General features: G+C 41.9%; 5 protein-coding genes across 5 annotated transcripts in view; 3 read left to right on the forward strand and 2 right to left on the reverse strand.

The window, feature by feature from the left end:
- The first annotated feature begins 1,239 nt into the window (after window positions 1-1,239).
- LOC129797473 (ribonuclease Z, mitochondrial) lies at window positions 1,240-4,295 on the forward strand. Its single transcript, XM_055840086.1, has 5 exons — window positions 1,240-1,622; window positions 1,688-2,364; window positions 2,426-2,639; window positions 2,710-3,394; window positions 3,464-4,295. Exons 1-5 carry the CDS (start codon window positions 1,357-1,359, stop codon window positions 4,016-4,018), a joined length of 2,397 nt encoding a protein of 798 aa, XP_055696061.1. The 5' UTR covers window positions 1,240-1,356; the 3' UTR covers window positions 4,019-4,295.
- Window positions 4,032-9,045, reverse strand: LOC129786254 (coiled-coil and C2 domain-containing protein 2A). Its single transcript, XM_055821182.1, has 6 exons — window positions 6,495-9,045; window positions 6,296-6,416; window positions 6,061-6,232; window positions 5,202-5,414; window positions 4,290-5,138; window positions 4,032-4,220 (listed from the first exon to the last, which is right to left on the reverse strand). The coding sequence occupies exons 1-6, from the start codon at window positions 9,043-9,045 to the stop codon at window positions 4,032-4,034; spliced, it is 4,095 nt and encodes a 1,364-aa protein (XP_055677157.1).
- Window positions 9,046-9,333: 288 nt separating this feature from the next.
- On the forward strand, window positions 9,334-11,172 carry LOC129797559 (CDK5RAP3-like protein). Its single transcript, XM_055840280.1, has 4 exons — window positions 9,334-9,430; window positions 9,491-9,665; window positions 9,737-10,823; window positions 10,889-11,172. The coding sequence occupies exons 1-4, from the start codon at window positions 9,425-9,427 to the stop codon at window positions 11,130-11,132; spliced, it is 1,512 nt and encodes a 503-aa protein (XP_055696255.1). The 5' UTR covers window positions 9,334-9,424; the 3' UTR covers window positions 11,133-11,172.
- Window positions 11,173-11,230: 58 nt separating this feature from the next.
- LOC129797433 (structural maintenance of chromosomes protein 4) lies at window positions 11,231-15,954 on the reverse strand. Its single transcript, XM_055839980.1, has 6 exons — window positions 15,837-15,954; window positions 15,569-15,697; window positions 15,347-15,498; window positions 14,615-15,288; window positions 11,787-14,538; window positions 11,231-11,634 (listed from the first exon to the last, which is right to left on the reverse strand). The coding sequence occupies exons 2-6, from the start codon at window positions 15,648-15,650 to the stop codon at window positions 11,323-11,325; spliced, it is 3,972 nt and encodes a 1,323-aa protein (XP_055695955.1). The 5' UTR covers window positions 15,651-15,697; window positions 15,837-15,954; the 3' UTR covers window positions 11,231-11,322.
- Window positions 15,955-16,291: 337 nt separating this feature from the next.
- Window positions 16,292-17,822, forward strand: part of LOC129786325 (uncharacterized) — a 3,604-nt gene continuing 2,073 nt past the window's right edge. The window contains exons 1-3 of the mRNA XM_055821293.1: window positions 16,292-16,300; window positions 16,531-16,706; window positions 16,766-16,967. Of these exons, the coding sequence (XP_055677268.1) occupies window positions 16,292-16,300; window positions 16,531-16,706; window positions 16,766-16,967 (387 nt within the window). The remainder of the gene's footprint in view (window positions 16,301-16,530; window positions 16,707-16,765; window positions 16,968-17,822) is intronic.

The following is a 17,822-nucleotide window of genomic DNA, read 5'->3' on the forward strand; positions in this document are numbered from 1 at the left end:
TTTTTCCTGTGATTCTTTTTTCTTCTCAATTTTTGGTCAGAGGTGCGCGTGTGTTTTACACCTAATTTACCAACTTGCGCCTCTCTTGCAAGTCAACTTGGTGTGTAGTATCATTAAAATAAATGGTGGAAAATAACATTTTAGCATTTTCAAACTATTTGTAGATGAAATTCTATTGAGGCGACAAAATATTTATGCAAAGCATGCAGCGTATATGAGACTCTATGAACATACGACTCCCATATACGTGCCAGAATTCCCATTTTTTGCCCACAGAACGGTGTGTGATCGCAATGAAAATGTACCCACTAATATTTCATTTTCACAAATGTTTGTTTTTATACCATAGAAAAAAAACAAACTCTTTTGAGATTTTATAAATAGGTACGCGCTTGATTTATCTTTTTTAATTCTCTTGCTTCAGAATCTCAGTCTATGAAATTAAAACATTTCTTAACTTTAAGATTTAGGAACGAATTTAAATCTTTTTTTTTTGTTTTTCATTTAATTAATTCGATTTTATTTAATTAATCTTTCATTAAGAATCGTATTCTATTTTGTTTAGTCCATTGAGCATAAATTGATCATGAATTCATTAAAATTAAGTCTTTTAACTTTTTTCATTAAAATAAATTTAAAAAAATGTATTTTTTTTGTTTGCTTACTAATTTGTAGCTAATTTTGGAGGTATTTTCTTAATGAAATCTTCTACGCTAGCTTATGAAGCTTTAGTTTGATGCAGTAAGATCTTTCTTGAATTTTGATCTTATCCAAAATGCTCAAAAATGAACCAGGATAAATTAATTCTATTTCAATGCTAGATTTTATTTCTTATTTTTACCATATATTAAAGCAAATAGATTTTTGAAGTAAATAGCTAAAATACTATTATAATCCTGAACATCCTGAATTTTTAAAACTGATCCTATCATCCTATTCACCCCGACAAAGCTTTACAAATTGATTGAAAAAGCCTCATGGGCTAAAAAATTTACAATTGCCTAAAAACACTGAAAACGTAATATTTATGGTTTTCATTTCTTTATTCTTGCTGAAAATCTCTGGAAAATTCACTTTATCCTACAAGAAAATGTCAGAAAATAATAATTTTAATTTTTCCGTTCAGTTGGTCGCGTGTTACTCAAAACCGTTAATTCAAAATTTGAAAACCCCGCTAATTCATTTCGTTCATTCAACCAGCATAGATCGTACAAATCGGAGAAAAAATGCAACATCTGCTCACATTGTAGACGAATTTCATTGCCTGTGAATTTTTTGGTTTTATTCCACGAAATTTTACGTTTTCCCGATTTTCCTCGAAGGAGCAATGAAAGAAGGACGTGAAAATACTTTCACATGAATTCTAGAATATTTCGGCGGTCTTTGCAAGTAGTGTTAGTGCAGAATTTGCGAAAATACTCCAAAAATCCCGCAGATAACCTAAAAAATCTCCTGTTGAATATGCCCCGGGACACGAAGCACATCCAGGAAGCTCAGAAGCACCGTATCCGGATACGGGAAAAGGGCACCAAGTACATTCCTGGTACTGTGACACTTCAGGTGCTGGGAACCGGAGCTCCGGGGAGTCCTGCATGCGTTTACATCTTCACGGATCAATCACGGTATGATGCAATGCCACTGAAATGGCAAGAAGCTGTGAAATTTCAATGAATCTCTGTTCTTTTAGGTATTTGTTCAACTGTGGCGAAGGAACTCAGAGATTAGCTCATGAGCATAAAACGAAGCTGGCACGATTGGAGCATATTTTCATTACACAAACCACGTGGAGGCATGTTGGTGGTTTGCCGGGACTTAGTTTGACAATTCAGGATGCCGGTGTGCCGGAAGTCACCCTCCATGGGCCTCCTGGTCTTGAGGAGATATTCCGTGCTATGAGACGTTTTGTTGTGCTGCGGGATTTGAAAGTGCATGCAATTGAATGTGAATCATCCCTTTTCTATGAGGACAATGTTATGCGAGTTGATTATGTCCCATTGATCCCCAAAGGACGTTCTGAGATGTGTGAAAGTATCGAGATGCCAGAAGCTATGAACGTTGATGAGACTGATTACTATTCCCATGAAAAGGGATCAAACATGAATAGCGGGAGAAATTCTCAGGAAAGTGAAGCTCAGGGAAATTCTGTAAAGCAGAAGCCCATCCGGAAGTACGTTGTGTCGTATATTTGCAAATTGAAGCCACGTCCGGGGGTGTTAAGCTTGGAAAAGTGCGTCGATCGAGGAGTTCCTCCGGGACCTTTGCTTGGTCAGCTGAAGAATGGCATTGATGTGACTCTGCCCAATGGGGTGCTCGTCAAGGCGGATGAAGTACGTGGACCAGATGACAAAGGACCCCTTTTTATATGTAAGGAACATCCTATATAGATCTTTTAAAGGGCATTAATCCACAGAGAAATCTTCCACAGTTATCGATATTCCGGATGAGGAATACCTCCAATGCTTGATGGAGAACAAGCATGTCTTTGCAAAGCATCAGGCAACAGCAACTGAAGAGGAGAGTGTTGCAGCTGTTGTGGTTCACTTCACCCCCAAGGAAATTGTTGAGAGGAAGGAATATATAGAATTTATGGATGATTTCACGCCCAGCACGAAACACATCATCCTCAATGAGAGCAACAAGTATGTTGGGACAGAAAATATGAAACACACTGTGTGGATTTTTTTACATTATTTTATTACGCCATTCCAGTTCTTCCGGGAATATTTCTGTACACCGAATCCAGTGGCAATTGAATCAACTAAACAATCTGATTTTCCCAATCCTTGCTGAGCAGAATGCAACAAATTCCAGCGTCCCTTCCATGGCTTCCTTCTGTCTGCGTCCACGTAAAGGCTACGACACGAGTTTGGAGCCCAAAATTGTCCATGAAGAGTACATTGATGAGGTGTTCAAAGTGCATGGCTTCAGCGACGCCTTGGGCGCACTGAAGAAGCAACAAATGGACAAATTGGCCAGGATTCGTCAAGTTCGCGATGGACAATTTCCCAAATTCCTCTTCCTCGGCACGGGATCGTGTATTCCCAACAAGACGCGCAATGTGAGTGCAATTTTCGTTGAGACAAGCAAAGATTCATCATTTTTGCTCGACTGCGGCGAAGGCACCCTTGGCCAGATGCTGAGATTCTATGGGAATGAGAAAGGAAGAGCCATGCTGAGGAATTTGAAGGCAATTTACATTTCACACCTTCATGCTGATCACCACATTGGACTAATTGGGATTCTCCGGGCGAGGCGGAGGTGTTTTGAGGAATTCCACGAGGATGATCGTTTGCTCCTTCTGGCTCCACTGCAAATATCCTCGTGGCTTTCATTCTTCAGTCAACACATTGAGAAGATTTCTGATGACTTTCTTCTCTGCCCAAATGCCGAAATGGTGAGAATTTCATTAAATTTTCCTTAAAAAATCCTGAAAATTTAAAGGAAAAATTCATTTTCTCTGCAGATCCCTACGCCTCTGAGGAATGAGAAGCTAATGGAGATGGGAATTGAGGGTGTATCAACATGCCTTGTCCCCCACTGCCCTCATTCCTTTGGGGTAGCTGTGAACTTGACAAATGGCATGAAGATCACCTACAGCGGTGATACGAAGCCCTCAAAGGAACTCGTTGAGCTCGGAAGAGACTCCACAGTGTTGATCCACGAAGCAACGATGGAGGATGAATTGGAGCATGAGGCTCTTGTTAAAATGCACAGCACTGTGTCACAGGCAATTGATCAGGGTAAAGCCATGAATGCCAAATACACCATTCTCACGCATTTCAGCCAGAGATATGCGAAATTGCCGAGAATTGATGCCTTGGAGCGGAATGTTGGGATTGCCTTTGATAATATGCAAGTTACCATTGAGGAGCTGGAACTCCTGCCACCCATGCATGAAGCCCTTAAGCTGATGTTTTCGGAGCATTGCGAGGAGATGGAACAGAAAGCCCTCAAGAGAGCCTACAAGAAGCAAAGACTCACCAATTCACGAAGCTCCAGTCCAACAGCTAAAACCTAACCCGGGGCGGCGTTTAAATCTTTGGCAGGAGGGACACCAGGAAGATCCACACGGAAAGGATACAATTCTCATACGGATGAATGTGCACGGCAAGAGCAAACTCCACGCGATTGTCGAGATTCAAGTGCATCCCGGTGCTCTTGACACGCTCCACAATCTGCGAGAGGCTGTAGTAGGGGACATTCAGGGGGAATCCTGCTGCCTGGAAGAGCCGGAAAAACTTGCAAAAAATTGTATGTAAAAGTAAATTAAAGCCAGAAACTCTTCTCACCCTAAATGTCATGAGGAAAACATTAATTTTCTCCATTTGCTCCTCAACACTCAACTCATTGCTCGTGGAGGATTCCAATTCAACAAGGATACTCCGGAGCTGATCACGCAGGAAGCGATTCCAGATTGTTTTTCGATGTCCACGCCACTGACTTATCTTCTTCATCAGCTTCATCTCAATCATTTTCTGCAAATCAGAAATGGGGAATGTTCTCTTGTACTCGTACGTTGTGTCCTGAAGGAAATCTCCGGGGATGTCAATGGTCTTCCGGAAGACTGGCCTCCAATCGACGGATTTCTTCACGTCAAATTGCGTGAGGTACACACGCTTCTCACTCTGTATGTTTCCCCAGACATTGTGTTGATTGGCCAGAAGGGAGACCTTCACGAGGGGACAGTACGTGTCACTGCTGCTAAACTTCCTTCCCGATGGGGGATCAATAAGGTAAAATGTGCCACTTTCTCTCGTAAGAACGTAGCAGGTGGGTCCCGTGACGCGTTCCTCACCAAAAACCAACCAAACGTTGTAATCTAAATTGATGTAGAAGCACGTGAGGAGGACAGCAAGGTCCTTTGGGGTTGCGTAGAAATTGCTGAGAATTTCACTATTTGTCAGCCAAACTCCAGTCAACTGGCTACATGGATCCGTTGTCTGCAGGACTGGGATGAGAGAGACAAAGCGCCTAATCAAGCAATCACTGGATGCTTCCCTGAGATCAAAAGGAATTTCCAGAGAACCCAAAAGCTTTGTCACCGTCACGCGCTTTCCCGTTGACAACGTAACGAGAGGATCAGCAAAACGATGGGGAAATTCATTGGAAAACTCCATGCACCAGTACTGGATGGTGGCCTAAGAGAACAAATTGGTAAGTTCCTGCTTCAATTCCCAAAATCTTCTTTCCAATCTTCTCACCTTCACTTGATCCGATTCAATGCATTCGAGGTGCCTTGTTGTAAAGTAGGGTATATCGAAGTTAGGTTCCAGTCCCACAAATAAAGATAGGTAGATAGGTCCTCTGGTATCTGGAAGATTCTCCGAGAACATTGCCAAACTTCCGGTATTCAGCGATGCTTTTGAGTAGCCAAGGAGGATTTTTGGAGAATTTAATTCAAATGTTCCTTCAATCTGAAAGGATATTAAGGATAATTCTTTAAAAGGTCTGAATATCCTATAAATTGAAGCAGTTAAAGTTTATTTGGACGAAAAATATTTTTACTGGAATTTTTTAACTGAAAAAAGTAAATCGTTAGAAAAGAAACTGAAAACGTTAGAAAAACAATGTCAAAAGTTATGAAAGAAACGTTCAAAGTGAGTAAAAAAGGTAAAAAACATTAAGAAAATGTCAAACATTAGAAGAAACATCACACGTAAGAAAGAAAACGTCAAGGTTTAAAACAAACGTTAAACTTAAGAAAAAAAACTTAAAAGTCAAAAAATAAACGTCAAACGTTAGAATATAAATATTAAGGCACAGGAAAAGAAATGTCAAAAGTGAGAACAAAGCGTTAGGAGAGGAACATTGATATTTAAAAAGATACGGCATACGTTAAAAAAAAAAATATCAAAAGTTATAAAAGGAACGTTAAAAGTAAAAAAAAAACGGTGAAACTTTGAAAATAAACGTCAAACGTTAGATGAGAAACATCACACGTAATAAATTAAACGTCAAACGTTAAAAAAGAAAAGTCAAGTTTTGAAAGAAACGGAAGACATTAGAAAGGAATCAATTATTAAGTTTCTTAATATTCTAAGGAACTTCCTTATAACTAACCCTTTGATTCATGTAAATGCTCGTTATGGGAATTCTCAGTTCTCCAATCCATTTCCTTGAGATCCTCTGATAGATTTCTGACATCCCAACGCGATCATCTTCAAGCAAATCGTCAATATATTCGTCGAACAGTTGGATGCAAAGATGTCCTTTCAGTTGATCCATTTTCAAGCTAAAGAAGCAGGAAGAAATGTTAGAACCGAAAAGTTTTCAAGCACTTTGTTGATGGACTCACTTTATTGGAATCTGTAGCTGTTCATTCCATGTTGGATTAGAGCCTTCAGCTGTTGAGGTCCTAGCTGTTTTATCCTTGAAACTTACAACCACGTACGGCCTAACATTAACAGTCCTAAATGCTGCTTTCAAAGCAATTTCAAAGTAAATCAAAAATTTAAAAGAAAACCTGAAGGAAGTTAGAGAAAGTAGGTACTTACACTGTTGAGTTGATGACAAATTACTGCTCCGGCGTACTGATTGAGGTGGATCATCGGTACGAGAAGGTATCCCAAAGGCTCTAGCTACGTTAACGGTGATCGTGAATTTGTCGCAGTCATCGAGACGGCAGGTTGGCTTCAATGATTGATTTCTCTTAATCATTGGTTTGAGGGGTCTCTTTGTCCCCAGAAATCCCAGAATTGCCTCTCCAAGTGCCCTCAGTGATGGAGCGTCTTCCCTAAAGAGTAGTCTAGAATCCTCATTTTCTCTGTTTGCAATTTCATTAATCTGAGCAATGTTTGAGAATATCTTGAGGATGGCTTTCTTCCCTTGATGACGAGACAAATCAATTGGATCCATTCCCAATGTCTCATCAATGATCTTGCTGTCCTTTCTCAGCTGAATCTCGCGCTCTTCCTGAGGTATTAGCTTCATATCCTTGAACTGTGCAGTGAGTCTGGCTCGTTCAATCAACAAGTTGAGCCTTGTGTTGTTTTCAACAACTTCCGGTGGACAGAATGTGAGTTTCTCATCATCTTGAATGTCTGTGAGGGGAATTTGATCAACTGTAGCATTAGAGCGATCATTTATTTGGTGCATTGAGGTGAAATTATTTTCAGGATCAAGAGGATCCCAGTGACTATCACGCCATTTTCTTGCTGCAGCTCGCACGTGATGATCCTGAATTTCCGATTGGTGATCATCCTTTTCTCCTTTCTGTGCCCAACCGATTTTAAGGTAAATCTTTCCACGAGTATAGAGATCCTTGATCCCCTCAATTTGACAATACTTCCCACTTCCAACTCCAACATCACTTGGAACATCGCGATCGTTGGCAAAGGGAAAAGTTCTGATGGGGCAATCATCGTAGAGATCGCGATCTTCAGGAAGCGGAAGCGCTATTGAGGCAATCTTGAAACGAGGAATCATAGTTTGTGCTTCAAAGATCTGCAACTTGATCTTCTCCGGAAGTTTTCGTATCAATCGTACTGAGATTGATGTATTGACTGCGATCTCGAAACGATCGTCACTGTGAAGATCTCTTACAATGTCCACAACATCGTCATTTAGTGAAATTTTTATGAGAAACTTTGTATTTTCTAATTTCCTAACTCGATTAGCTTCTTTTGGATTATTCTTCGCGTCTGATCTCTCGATCTTCGACAGGGCTACCGTAACTATTGGCTCACCGACACCTCTTCGGGTTTTTGAGTAAATTTCCTGAAGATTCTTTTTAATCTCATCAGAATTGGGCTTCTCAATGGGATCTGGAACTTTGTCGTCTTCCTTGATGGATTTTACGAGTTCTTTGTATTTTTTCTTCTCATCCAGGTACTCCTGGAACGCCTCCTCGATCAACTCCTCTAGTTCTTCATTAAAATCTCTCTCAAATGCAGCTTCATCTTCCTCCTTTGACGTCTCAATTGCCGTAATTGCCAATTTTGTCGTGGTCAGATTGAATTTTTGCTTTTCCCGCAGACTTTTCAATTTCTTGTACTCACTGAGGAGATCCTTGAGGTTCTCCCTGACCTTTTGCTCCTCTTCGTGCAATTTATTTCGCGTTTTTTGCAATTCCTCCCGATGTTTGGCTAATTTTGATGCAATTGGATCAGTTTTAGAGTCCTTCTGGAGCTCCTTTGTTATTCTCCGGAGTGTGATGAGGCTTTGACGGTACTTTCCAGCTAAATCAGATTTTTGCAACTCTCGATAGGCATGAAAGAGATCCTCAACTCTCTGAGCTAGGACGTGTTCTTCAGAAAAGAGAGGATGATGCGCAAAATGGATTTTAGAGATGTGAATAGTGAGGATTTTGTGATCTAGCATGTAGGGGGAGTAGCTTAAGTTCTCTTCCTTGAGACAGAGGAAAACCGTGGGGATGTTCTCTGGATTGGGGAGTTCCGGGATCTCGAGGAAGGGACGCACATCATTCGGTTCATCGGCATTTTGAACCCTTTCCTCTGCCATCTGATCAAACCATTGCATTTTTCTCTGAGACATGGGAATATCAGGTCTATAGAGACCCTCTTCCTCGACATTCCTCACGGTACTCTCCACATTTGGTCGGGAAAGTCGCCAGCTTTCGTCGAAAGTGGTCAGGAGTTCTCTATCGTAGACAAAAGGGATCTTCACACGCTCAAACAGCGGCATATGATCATCCATTTGAACGTAGGATGATGCGAGATGTGTTGGGGATTCCTGAATGTCACGTCCTGGACCAGGAGAACCCGAATGGAGAGATCTCTCCGAGACTTCCGTTAAATTCCCATCGGATTGCTGCTGAACATCCGTATATTCGGGCTCCTCGTCCTCAGCAGAGATTGCCGTTGTGAAGAATGCAATCTCACGCTCTGTTTGAGTCATTTCCCCCTCCCCTGGAGGTGGCTGAGAGTGCAGAATCTTCTGAATTTCAGTCTCCTCCCGGAGGTACACAGCGCTGATCCTTCGACTTGCTGGGATTGGAATGTTTGTCGGGGAATGACTCATTGTGGCTTCCCTCTTCTTCATGATGAATCTCTCGTGGATTTTCTCTTTGAACTTCTGGCCAGACATTTTTTAAAATTAGTTTTTGATACTTTTTTGAAACTTCTTAAATTTTTATTCAATCCGCGATTTGTTTGAAAAACGCGCGTTTCCATGGAGAATTTTATTACACGTAAAACTCCTGGAATTTATTACAGATTCGTGTAGTAAATTATAAAATAGCGGCCTACTAATAAAAAAAATTTGAAATTGAAAAAAAAAATTTTCCTGATAAAATTTCTTTATCTTTTTGGCGGGAAAATATTTCGTATTTTTGCTATTTTTGATATCTTATTTTACAATTTACTACACTAGAAAGTAAAAGTATAAATGACGCGTAAAAATTGTCCTTGTCATTGTCAACGTGTCATTGCATTTGAAAAGGGAAAAATATATCTCGTGGAAAATCATGGATGTAAGTAAAATCTTTTAGTTTTCCTGGAGAGGAATCACTGAGGATGGGTTTATGTTGCAGGAACAAGACATCCCCATTGACATTCACACGGGGAAGTTGCTGGAATGGCTTGTCAGCCGGCGGGTTGTGGGGAAAGAGTGGCACAAAGCAATCCCAGATATCCGGAATAAAATCAACAATGCCATCCGGGATATGCCTGCCAATGAGGAGCTGGTTCAGCTACTTTCAGGAGCACGTAAGTTGCAGCAGGAGATTGCAGGAAGGGTGAGAAGTTGTGGAATTACCTTTGGTGTGTTTTTCTTGTAGACATCAACTACTTCCACTGCTTGAAGATTGTGGAGATCCTGAAAATGACTGAGGCGGACACGAAGAATGTCTTTGGACGGTATGGGAGTCAGAGGATGAAGGATTGGCAGGAGGTTGTGAAGAACTATGAGAAGGACAGTGTGTACCTGGCGGAAGCTGCTCAAATTCTCGTGCGAAACATTACATTTGAGATTCCGAGTCTGAAGAAGCAAATCACAAAGTTTGAGCAACTCAGTGAGGAGGCAGCGAAGAAGGCAAAGGACATGTCCAAGTCTCAGAATGCCATTCGTGGGGAATTTACGGTGCTTTGTCAGCAGTTGGGTATAAAGGGGGAGGAAATTAAGGCTGAACTGAAGGTTAAACTTGAGCAACTTCCTCAAATGTTTGGGGAGATCGCTGCGAAGGTTTCAGCGCTGGATAAGGCGGTTAATCTCTATGGGGAGTACTGCAAGAATAAAAATTGCCTACAGATCATCCGGCATGTTAGTACAGCGGGGAATAGTACAGTTTATGAATTCCTCTACTCCGAAGCTCCTCTCTCAATTGAGGAGCCCCAAATTGATTTTGGAGATGACGATGGGAATCCTTCATCGAATGACCAAGAGATTGACTTTGGAGATGGAGCTAATATTGATTTTGGTGATGCTGGAGCTATTGATTTTGGCGAGAGTGACATCACACTGCAGTCCGGGAATGAAATTGACTGGGGTGATGGAGTTGAGGCAGTCACAGATCCAGCAGAGATAAATTTTGACATTTCCCTCGAGGAGAGTGGAATTGTAGTTGAGGGTGGTGGACAATCGGGCGGAGTAGCACGCGGAGAGGAAGCTCTCTCAATTCTCGATGCTCCCACATATCGAGATAGATTTATCGATGAACTCCTGGAGTTGGAGGCCTTCCTGAAGATGCGACTGTACGAATTGACGACCACATCGGAGTCCAGCATGCTCTCCATGACGTTTCTCGATGAAATTGCCGGACAGGATACGAATACAATTCAGCAGATGATTGTCAATGTGGAAGTCGTCCTGGCCAACACCCTTCAGCCACAGCTTCAGTATTTGCATCAAGTTAAGCATTCCCCGAGGTGAGTTTGAAGAGAATCTCTCTTCTGAATCTCCCACTGATTCTCAATCTCATCAACTTCCACAGATACATCGACATCTTGTCAGCAAAGGTGAAACAGAAGCTAACGGCAATTGATAAGTTGAAGGAGAATGAGAAGCTTTCAAAGGAAAAATCCGTAAAGTACTTGGAGGAAGCGGCCAAATTGCGTCCGGATCTCGAGAAAGCCATCAAGCACACGAAGACGCTGCAGCAGCAAATCGAGTCGGACATCTCGAAGCGCTACAAGAATCGCACGGTTAACCTCATGGGTGGTGTAAATACGATCTAATCGGCGACTAGACGTTGAATAAACATTTTTTTTTGTTTAATTCGAGGGTTGGAAAATATACTATACTAATTCATTTTTGATGATTTTCAGGAGAGCGATTTGAAGGTTGAGCTCGTTGAGCTTCACATTTACTTCTTATTGAACATCTACATTTTATTTGAAAAAGAAAACTACAGAAAAACAAAAAGAATTAAGCCGATTCAACGGCATTCACTTCACTCATTCCAAAAGCAAGATCCATGTTGGTTGATAGTTGAGGTGTTTGCGGAGATAGTTGAGGTGTCTGCGGAGATAGTTGAGGAACCTGCGTGGGGGCTTGCGTCATCTGGGAGAATCTTGCATTCTCATCGGCAATCTCCTCATATTCGTGTGGCACGAGATTGTCCACTGTGATGGAATCCGTGCAGTCGTTAACTTTGAAAATACCCACAAGATTGTTGGACAATTCAAACATATTCGAACGGAGGGAGATTATGATGAATTGGGCATTTTTTGTTCTTTCCTGGAAGAGAGAGAAAAAGTTACGTTACTGACAGAACTCGTCGACAATCGGCCAATTGATTATATCGATCGGCAAATCGACGACTACTCGATTCAAATAAATTCAAAATATTTCCGTTGGGTCAACGGCGCACTGGAGGGATCTCACAATACCTTTATATAGTGGGACACAATGGAGACATTCTTGAAGTCCAGCGCAGCATCAATCTCATCCATAACGTAGAGTGGTGATGGTTTGTAGTAGTGCAAAGCAAAGACAAGAGCCAATGATGAGAGAGTCTTCTCACCACCTGAGAGATTGGAGATGATCTTCCAGGATTTCTTCGGTGGACGTACATTGAACATTATGCCCTCACTGAAGGGATCCATTGAATCAACAAGATCCAGCTCAGCATCACCTCCCAGGGTGATCATCTGGTACATCTCTTTGAGTTTCTTGGAGATAATCCCAAAGCCCTGCATGAATTCTGTGAATCTCTTCTTCCGCACTTCATCGTACAACGTCCGGAAGTCATTGCGCCTCTTTGTGACTTCCTCGAGGACCTTAACACGCTGCAGGTAGACATCGCGTTTCTGATTGTACTCCTGAATTACGGACAAATTGGGTTTGCTGGACTTCAATTTAGCCTCCAACACGGTAATTTGGTAATTCAAATCCGTAAGGATGTATGACTCCAACTCCTGCTCTGTGTACGTCTTTAGTGGCTCAATTTCGCTCTCATTGGGAATCTCCTGAAGTTTCAGGGACTTTATGTGATTCTGCCACGCGGGAATTTTATCATTAATCTCCTTGATTTTCTTCTCAATTGCCTGGAATTTATCATCAATCTCCACCTTGGCAATTTGTCCAGCACTTTCGAGCTTTGCAATTTCAGCTATACGACTGGAAGCTCCACTACTCTTATTCTTGGCCTCAGCAATCTCTTCCTGAAGTTCATCAATCTCCTGCTTGAGCTCATTTGCTCTTTGTTCCAGCTGTGTTCGCTCCTCACTCTTTTCACGAATGCAATTTGCTGCCTCCTCAATCTCTTCCTGCAAGCTCTGGATCTTCTCCTCCAGCTTCTTCCGTGTGTGATCGGCACTGTTGAGAGTCGCCGTCATTTTGTTCACATGTGTCGTGAGTTTATCAATCTTCTTCGTTAGGTCGGCAATCTTGTCCTTGACCACTTTGACTTTGCTGTCCGTAATCTTGCCAATTTGACGATTTATCCCGAGAATTTGATCAGATATCTTCTTAGCGGCCTCCTCGGACTTCTCCAATTTCTCCTTGCGCTCCTCAATTTGTCCCTCGAGCTCCTTTACACGCTCCGGATCGGCCAGAGTTTCATTCTTCTTCACCTCTTGCCGCTCAACTTGCTCCCGCATATGTGGCAATTGCTGCCGGAAACTCTTAATGTTTACAAGAATCTTCTTCTCCTCCGTCTCCTTCAGGCGAATCTCATTTGCAAGCTCACTGATCTTACGCATGAGCCTTCCCTGTTCCTCCTGCAGGAAATTCACTTCGGTCTGGAGCTCCTGAGCCATCACTTGCATCCCTTCGATTTCTTTGCGGGATTTTGGTGTTGCTCCACCTGTTTTTGTCGCCACGTGCTGTCCCATCCTGCCACGCACAACGGATCGTCCACCACCGGACATTGTACCGGAAGTCTCAATTACATCACCTTTCAGGGAGACTGTTCGATAACGCGTGGCTCCGTAGGCAATGCGAGAGGCTTGTTCGAGATCCGCTGCCACGAGGGTTTCGCGCAGGGCAAAGTAGAAAGCCACCGATACACGCGGATCCTCCACTTTGATCAGATCAAAGAGACGTGGAACACCTTCAGGGTAGTTCCGGCGCTGTTCGCAGTTCTGCCGCAGATATTCCATCTTCTCGAGCGCTATGAATGACGCTCGACCAATGTCGTGCTTCTTTAGGTACTCAATGCAAGCCTGTGCTGTGTCCACGGTGTCCACGACGATGTCATCGAGACGCCCGCAGCACGTTGATATGGCCACGTCGTACTTTGCATCGATGCCTCCCAAATCCCCGAGACGCCCAAGGATTCCCGGAATGTTACCCGATTGCTTCTGACGCATCAACGAATTGACCACCTTGTCTCGTGACTGAGCTGCCTGCATGTTTGTTGTGACTTCATCGAGATTCGTACGAACTTTCTGTAGTCTCATACGAGTCTCCCCTTCCTTCTCCTTATTCTCCTTTAGTTCTTCTTGCGCTGCTTTGAGATCCTCCCTGGCTTTGGGGAGATTCTGAGTTACTTCCTTCAGAGCATCTTCCTTCTCCTGCAGTGTCTTCTGGGCATCCTCGTAGGCTGTCTTTAGGGAATAGTACTTCCTCCCCTCCATTTTTTCATTGTACTGACATACTTTGAGTTCTGACTCAACCGTGTTCAGGGCAGCACGATCCTCATTCACTGCCTCCTGCAAACCAATCAGATCATTCTCAAGTGGCTCCCGCTTCTCATTGAGAGCCCTCGTTTCACCCTCGAGGGAGGCAAGATTCGCGGCGAGACGTTCCTCTTCGGTGGCTTTCTCAGTTGTGAGAGATTCAATTTTCTCCCGACACTCCTCAATTTCTTTCTTCACCTTCTCCGGCATGGCTTTCTGCTCCTCCAGCGTGGCTTTCTCCTTCTCCACCTGAGTCATTGTCTTCTTCCGCCGGACATTTGTGGATTGCATGAGGGACTGTACCTCAGCATACTGACACGTTACATTCTCGTGATCCTTCTTCGTTTTCTCCAGCTTCTTCACGAGATTTGCATAATCCTGCGAATCCTTCTTCACAATTCCCTCCAATTCAATGCGTTCCTCCTTCAATTTGTCATACTTCTCATTGTGAACACGTAGCTCCTCGGCAATCTCCTTTTTACTCTCTTCATACTCTGCCAGAACCTTCACCTCTTCGCTCCTGGAAAAAAAAACAATTTTAAAAGATTTTCTTTAAGAACTTTTCTTTGGGGGGATCTCTCAGTCATGCTACTTACATTTTCTTCTGGAGAAAGAGATTCTTATTGCGGATGAGTTGATTTTCACTTCGTAGATACTCCACGGCATCCTCATATGGTTTATCGAGTTCCTTAATCTCACGCTCGGCAAGTTTGCAGCGATTGTGCTTCTCCAGACGCTCCTCACTGTACATTATTACTTTATCGTTAATCTTCACAAGGGGCTCTTTGTACCGTGTGGTACCCACAATATCCTCCAAATACTCCAAGAGCCCACATTCATTCTTATTTGCCTCCGTTGTGGCTCCTTTTGGCTTCATCATGGCTATGGATTCCACTTCACCCTGAAGGATGAGGAAACGATTGTGATCCAGATCAATGCCATGCTGCTTTAGCAACTTGGAAACCTCCTTGAACTGCACCCGGCGATCGTTGATGGTGTAAAAGGAAGAATTATCCTTGGAAGCACTGCGGGAAATGATAAATCCACTATTGGGGATGATCTCACACGTTCCATCGGGTTTATCGAGAATCTCCTTGAAGTGCACCTCAACACAGCAGCTGGTAACGTTGGGAAATGCCGCGGAATTGTGCAGGAGCACAGACATCTTCTTTGAACGAATCTTCTGGGCTCTGTAGCCAAAAACGAAGAGCATGGAATCAATCACATTACTCTTCCCGCTTCCATTTGGGCCAACAATGGCAGTGAAGCTCTGAAAACATGATTCGAAAATTAATATTCGGCAAAAGGGAGGAAGGGGGATAAATAACCTGATGGAATGGTCCCAGAGTAATTTTCCCGGCATAACTTTTGAAGTTCTCATTGACAATGTGAGTGATTATCAAGCGAGGTCCTTTGCTTTCTGCAGAACAGTACGGTGGCACCGGAGGTGGAATGTAGATGTCTCCGATACGTGTTCCTCCTGAAAAGGAAGCGAAGGAAGACCATTTAATGCGCTGTCTCAACTCCCGGACAATCCGGTGAATCCTTACCTTCTTCATCATCTGACAGCTGAGCCTCGTCCATATCAACGTCAACCCCATTGGATTGTCCCTGCACCTCTAATGAATTCATCACTTACGGACTTGTAGTCCCTCCAGAACGTCCAGCAGAAATTCCCTCTAAAAGTCACAAAGAAAAATTATTCAAAACCATTTTGAGGTTAGGTTTAAGCGTCCCTTTTGTATATAAAGCGATTTCTTGTAAAATAATCAAATATTCTCCTATCCTGCAACTAATATTAGTACTTCTAATACTTACCTTGAAGAAAAACACTAAAAATTACACAGAAATCACGTATTTAATGGAAAATTTCACGGAAACAAGTTTGTTTGTAAACTGAGAAAGCCGTTTGATTGAATCTTTTATCGATATTTTTGTCATTTATCGATAGAAATTCGTACGATACTTTCGATATTATCGATATGTTTGAGTACCCCTGAAGCGAAATTATCGAAATCAATATCGATATGTCAAAATATTATCAATTTTCATCTCTACAAGTGAATTTTCCACATTTTCTCAGCTTTTTAAGTAAAAAACCATGAAAAAGGAAAGTAAGAAAGTATCCTCAACGTGGTCCTACTTCAATAGATTAGGCGACAAGTCGGCATTGTGCAAGTTGTGTGGGAAATTCGTGAAAACTTCCGGGAATACGACGAATGCGAGGTATCATCTCAAAATAAAACACAAACTTATTGTGCAGGAGCAAAAAGATGACCAAAGTGAGGCTTCTGACGTAATTGTCCTTTGTGAGAATGTCCAGGACTATCACCGGACATCATCATCATAACCAGAAGTTTCTGAAAATATCTCAAATTGTGTCTATCTCGTTTGTCTCCTAAATCTGATCGCCAAAACAGCTTGACCCTAATTTAAAAATTAGACGATTTTAAGTCGTTTTAAGTTGTTTTTTTTTTTCAAAAATTTATAATTCTTTATTTTCATTCTACAGAAGGAACAAAAGAATGACGAAGATTTTGAAGAGAAACCTAGCACGAAACGTAGGAAGGTAAAGCAGAATGAATTGCCAAATAAAGGTGATCCACTTCAAATTGGATCTCCTAAAGGACAAGAAGATGCAGTTACAGAATTCCTCGTTTTCCAGAAACCAAAAAATAAACGACCCAAGTATAACTTTGATTAATTTTTCATAAAAATGTTTTCTAGAAAAAATCATCTAATTTTAGGAAAAATGCAACAGTATCTGCAGATGCATCAAAACGCCCCAAACGTTCGATTGTATGGAAATTTTTTGAGAAAAAGCCCAATTCAAAGTATGCCCAATGCCGAATTAAGGGATGCCAAATGGAAATTGCCTGTTCAACAAATACTACTAATTGTCTAGACCACTTGAAGCGACATCATAAGAGAGCTCTTTATTCCGATGCGGTAGGTACACGATTTTCTGTAAATATAGTTAGTTGTATCTCTTTTAAATTCAAGTTGGCTTTATCGGGTTTTTTTTACCGTAATTCTAAAGACATAAATAATAAAAACGTTCACTTGTCTTTCTTACAACGCTTTCTTCCTTGTTAATTTCACTTTTTTCAAACTTATTTTCTTTTTTCTTATTAAATACCTTATTTTTCTACTTGCTTTTTTACTGTACTATCCGTTCCGTTTATTTTCTTATTAGTTTACTTAATTTCTCTTCACTTCTTTATCTTATTTCATACTTTCTACTTTTCTACTTCAGTTAAAGGAGTTCATGCACGGGTATATGAAAGATGATCCTCTGTTCCAGAACAATTTTAACCCATTTCATCTTGTAGAGGATCAAAAAACATTGAAGAATCGCGAGAGAAACTCGCCAAAATCCACTGGGATCACATCGAAAAGTTCAAATAAAAACTGCCAAAAAATTCAAATATTTCGACGCCATTTGACATTTTTATCCCTAAAAAACACATTTTCCTGCATTTGGCACTAAATCTGGCATAAAAATGCATAAAGTCCTTTTTATTTTCATTTCACTTCGGGGCACACCCTTCGTCCACTCGGGGACGGTACTTCGGATCCCACTTCGGCTCCTGTCGATGACAGGGTGGGCTCGGTTGGCTGACTCTCGCTCGGCTAATGCTCGGCTTCCGCTCGGCTCTCGTTCGGCTCTGGCACAGAGGCTCAATTTTAGTTGAATTTTATTTCTATTTTTATGCTATCCTGTTAGTATCAGTGCAAATAGCCGATGAAATCGTAGCCGGCTAGGATTTTCTGGCATTTTCTGGCAAAAATCCTAGCCGGCTA

Source organism: Lutzomyia longipalpis, chromosome 1 (genome assembly GCF_024334085.1).
Source record: "Lutzomyia longipalpis isolate SR_M1_2022 chromosome 1, ASM2433408v1".
In the NCBI taxonomy this organism is placed as follows: Eukaryota; Metazoa; Arthropoda; class Insecta; order Diptera; family Psychodidae; genus Lutzomyia; species Lutzomyia longipalpis.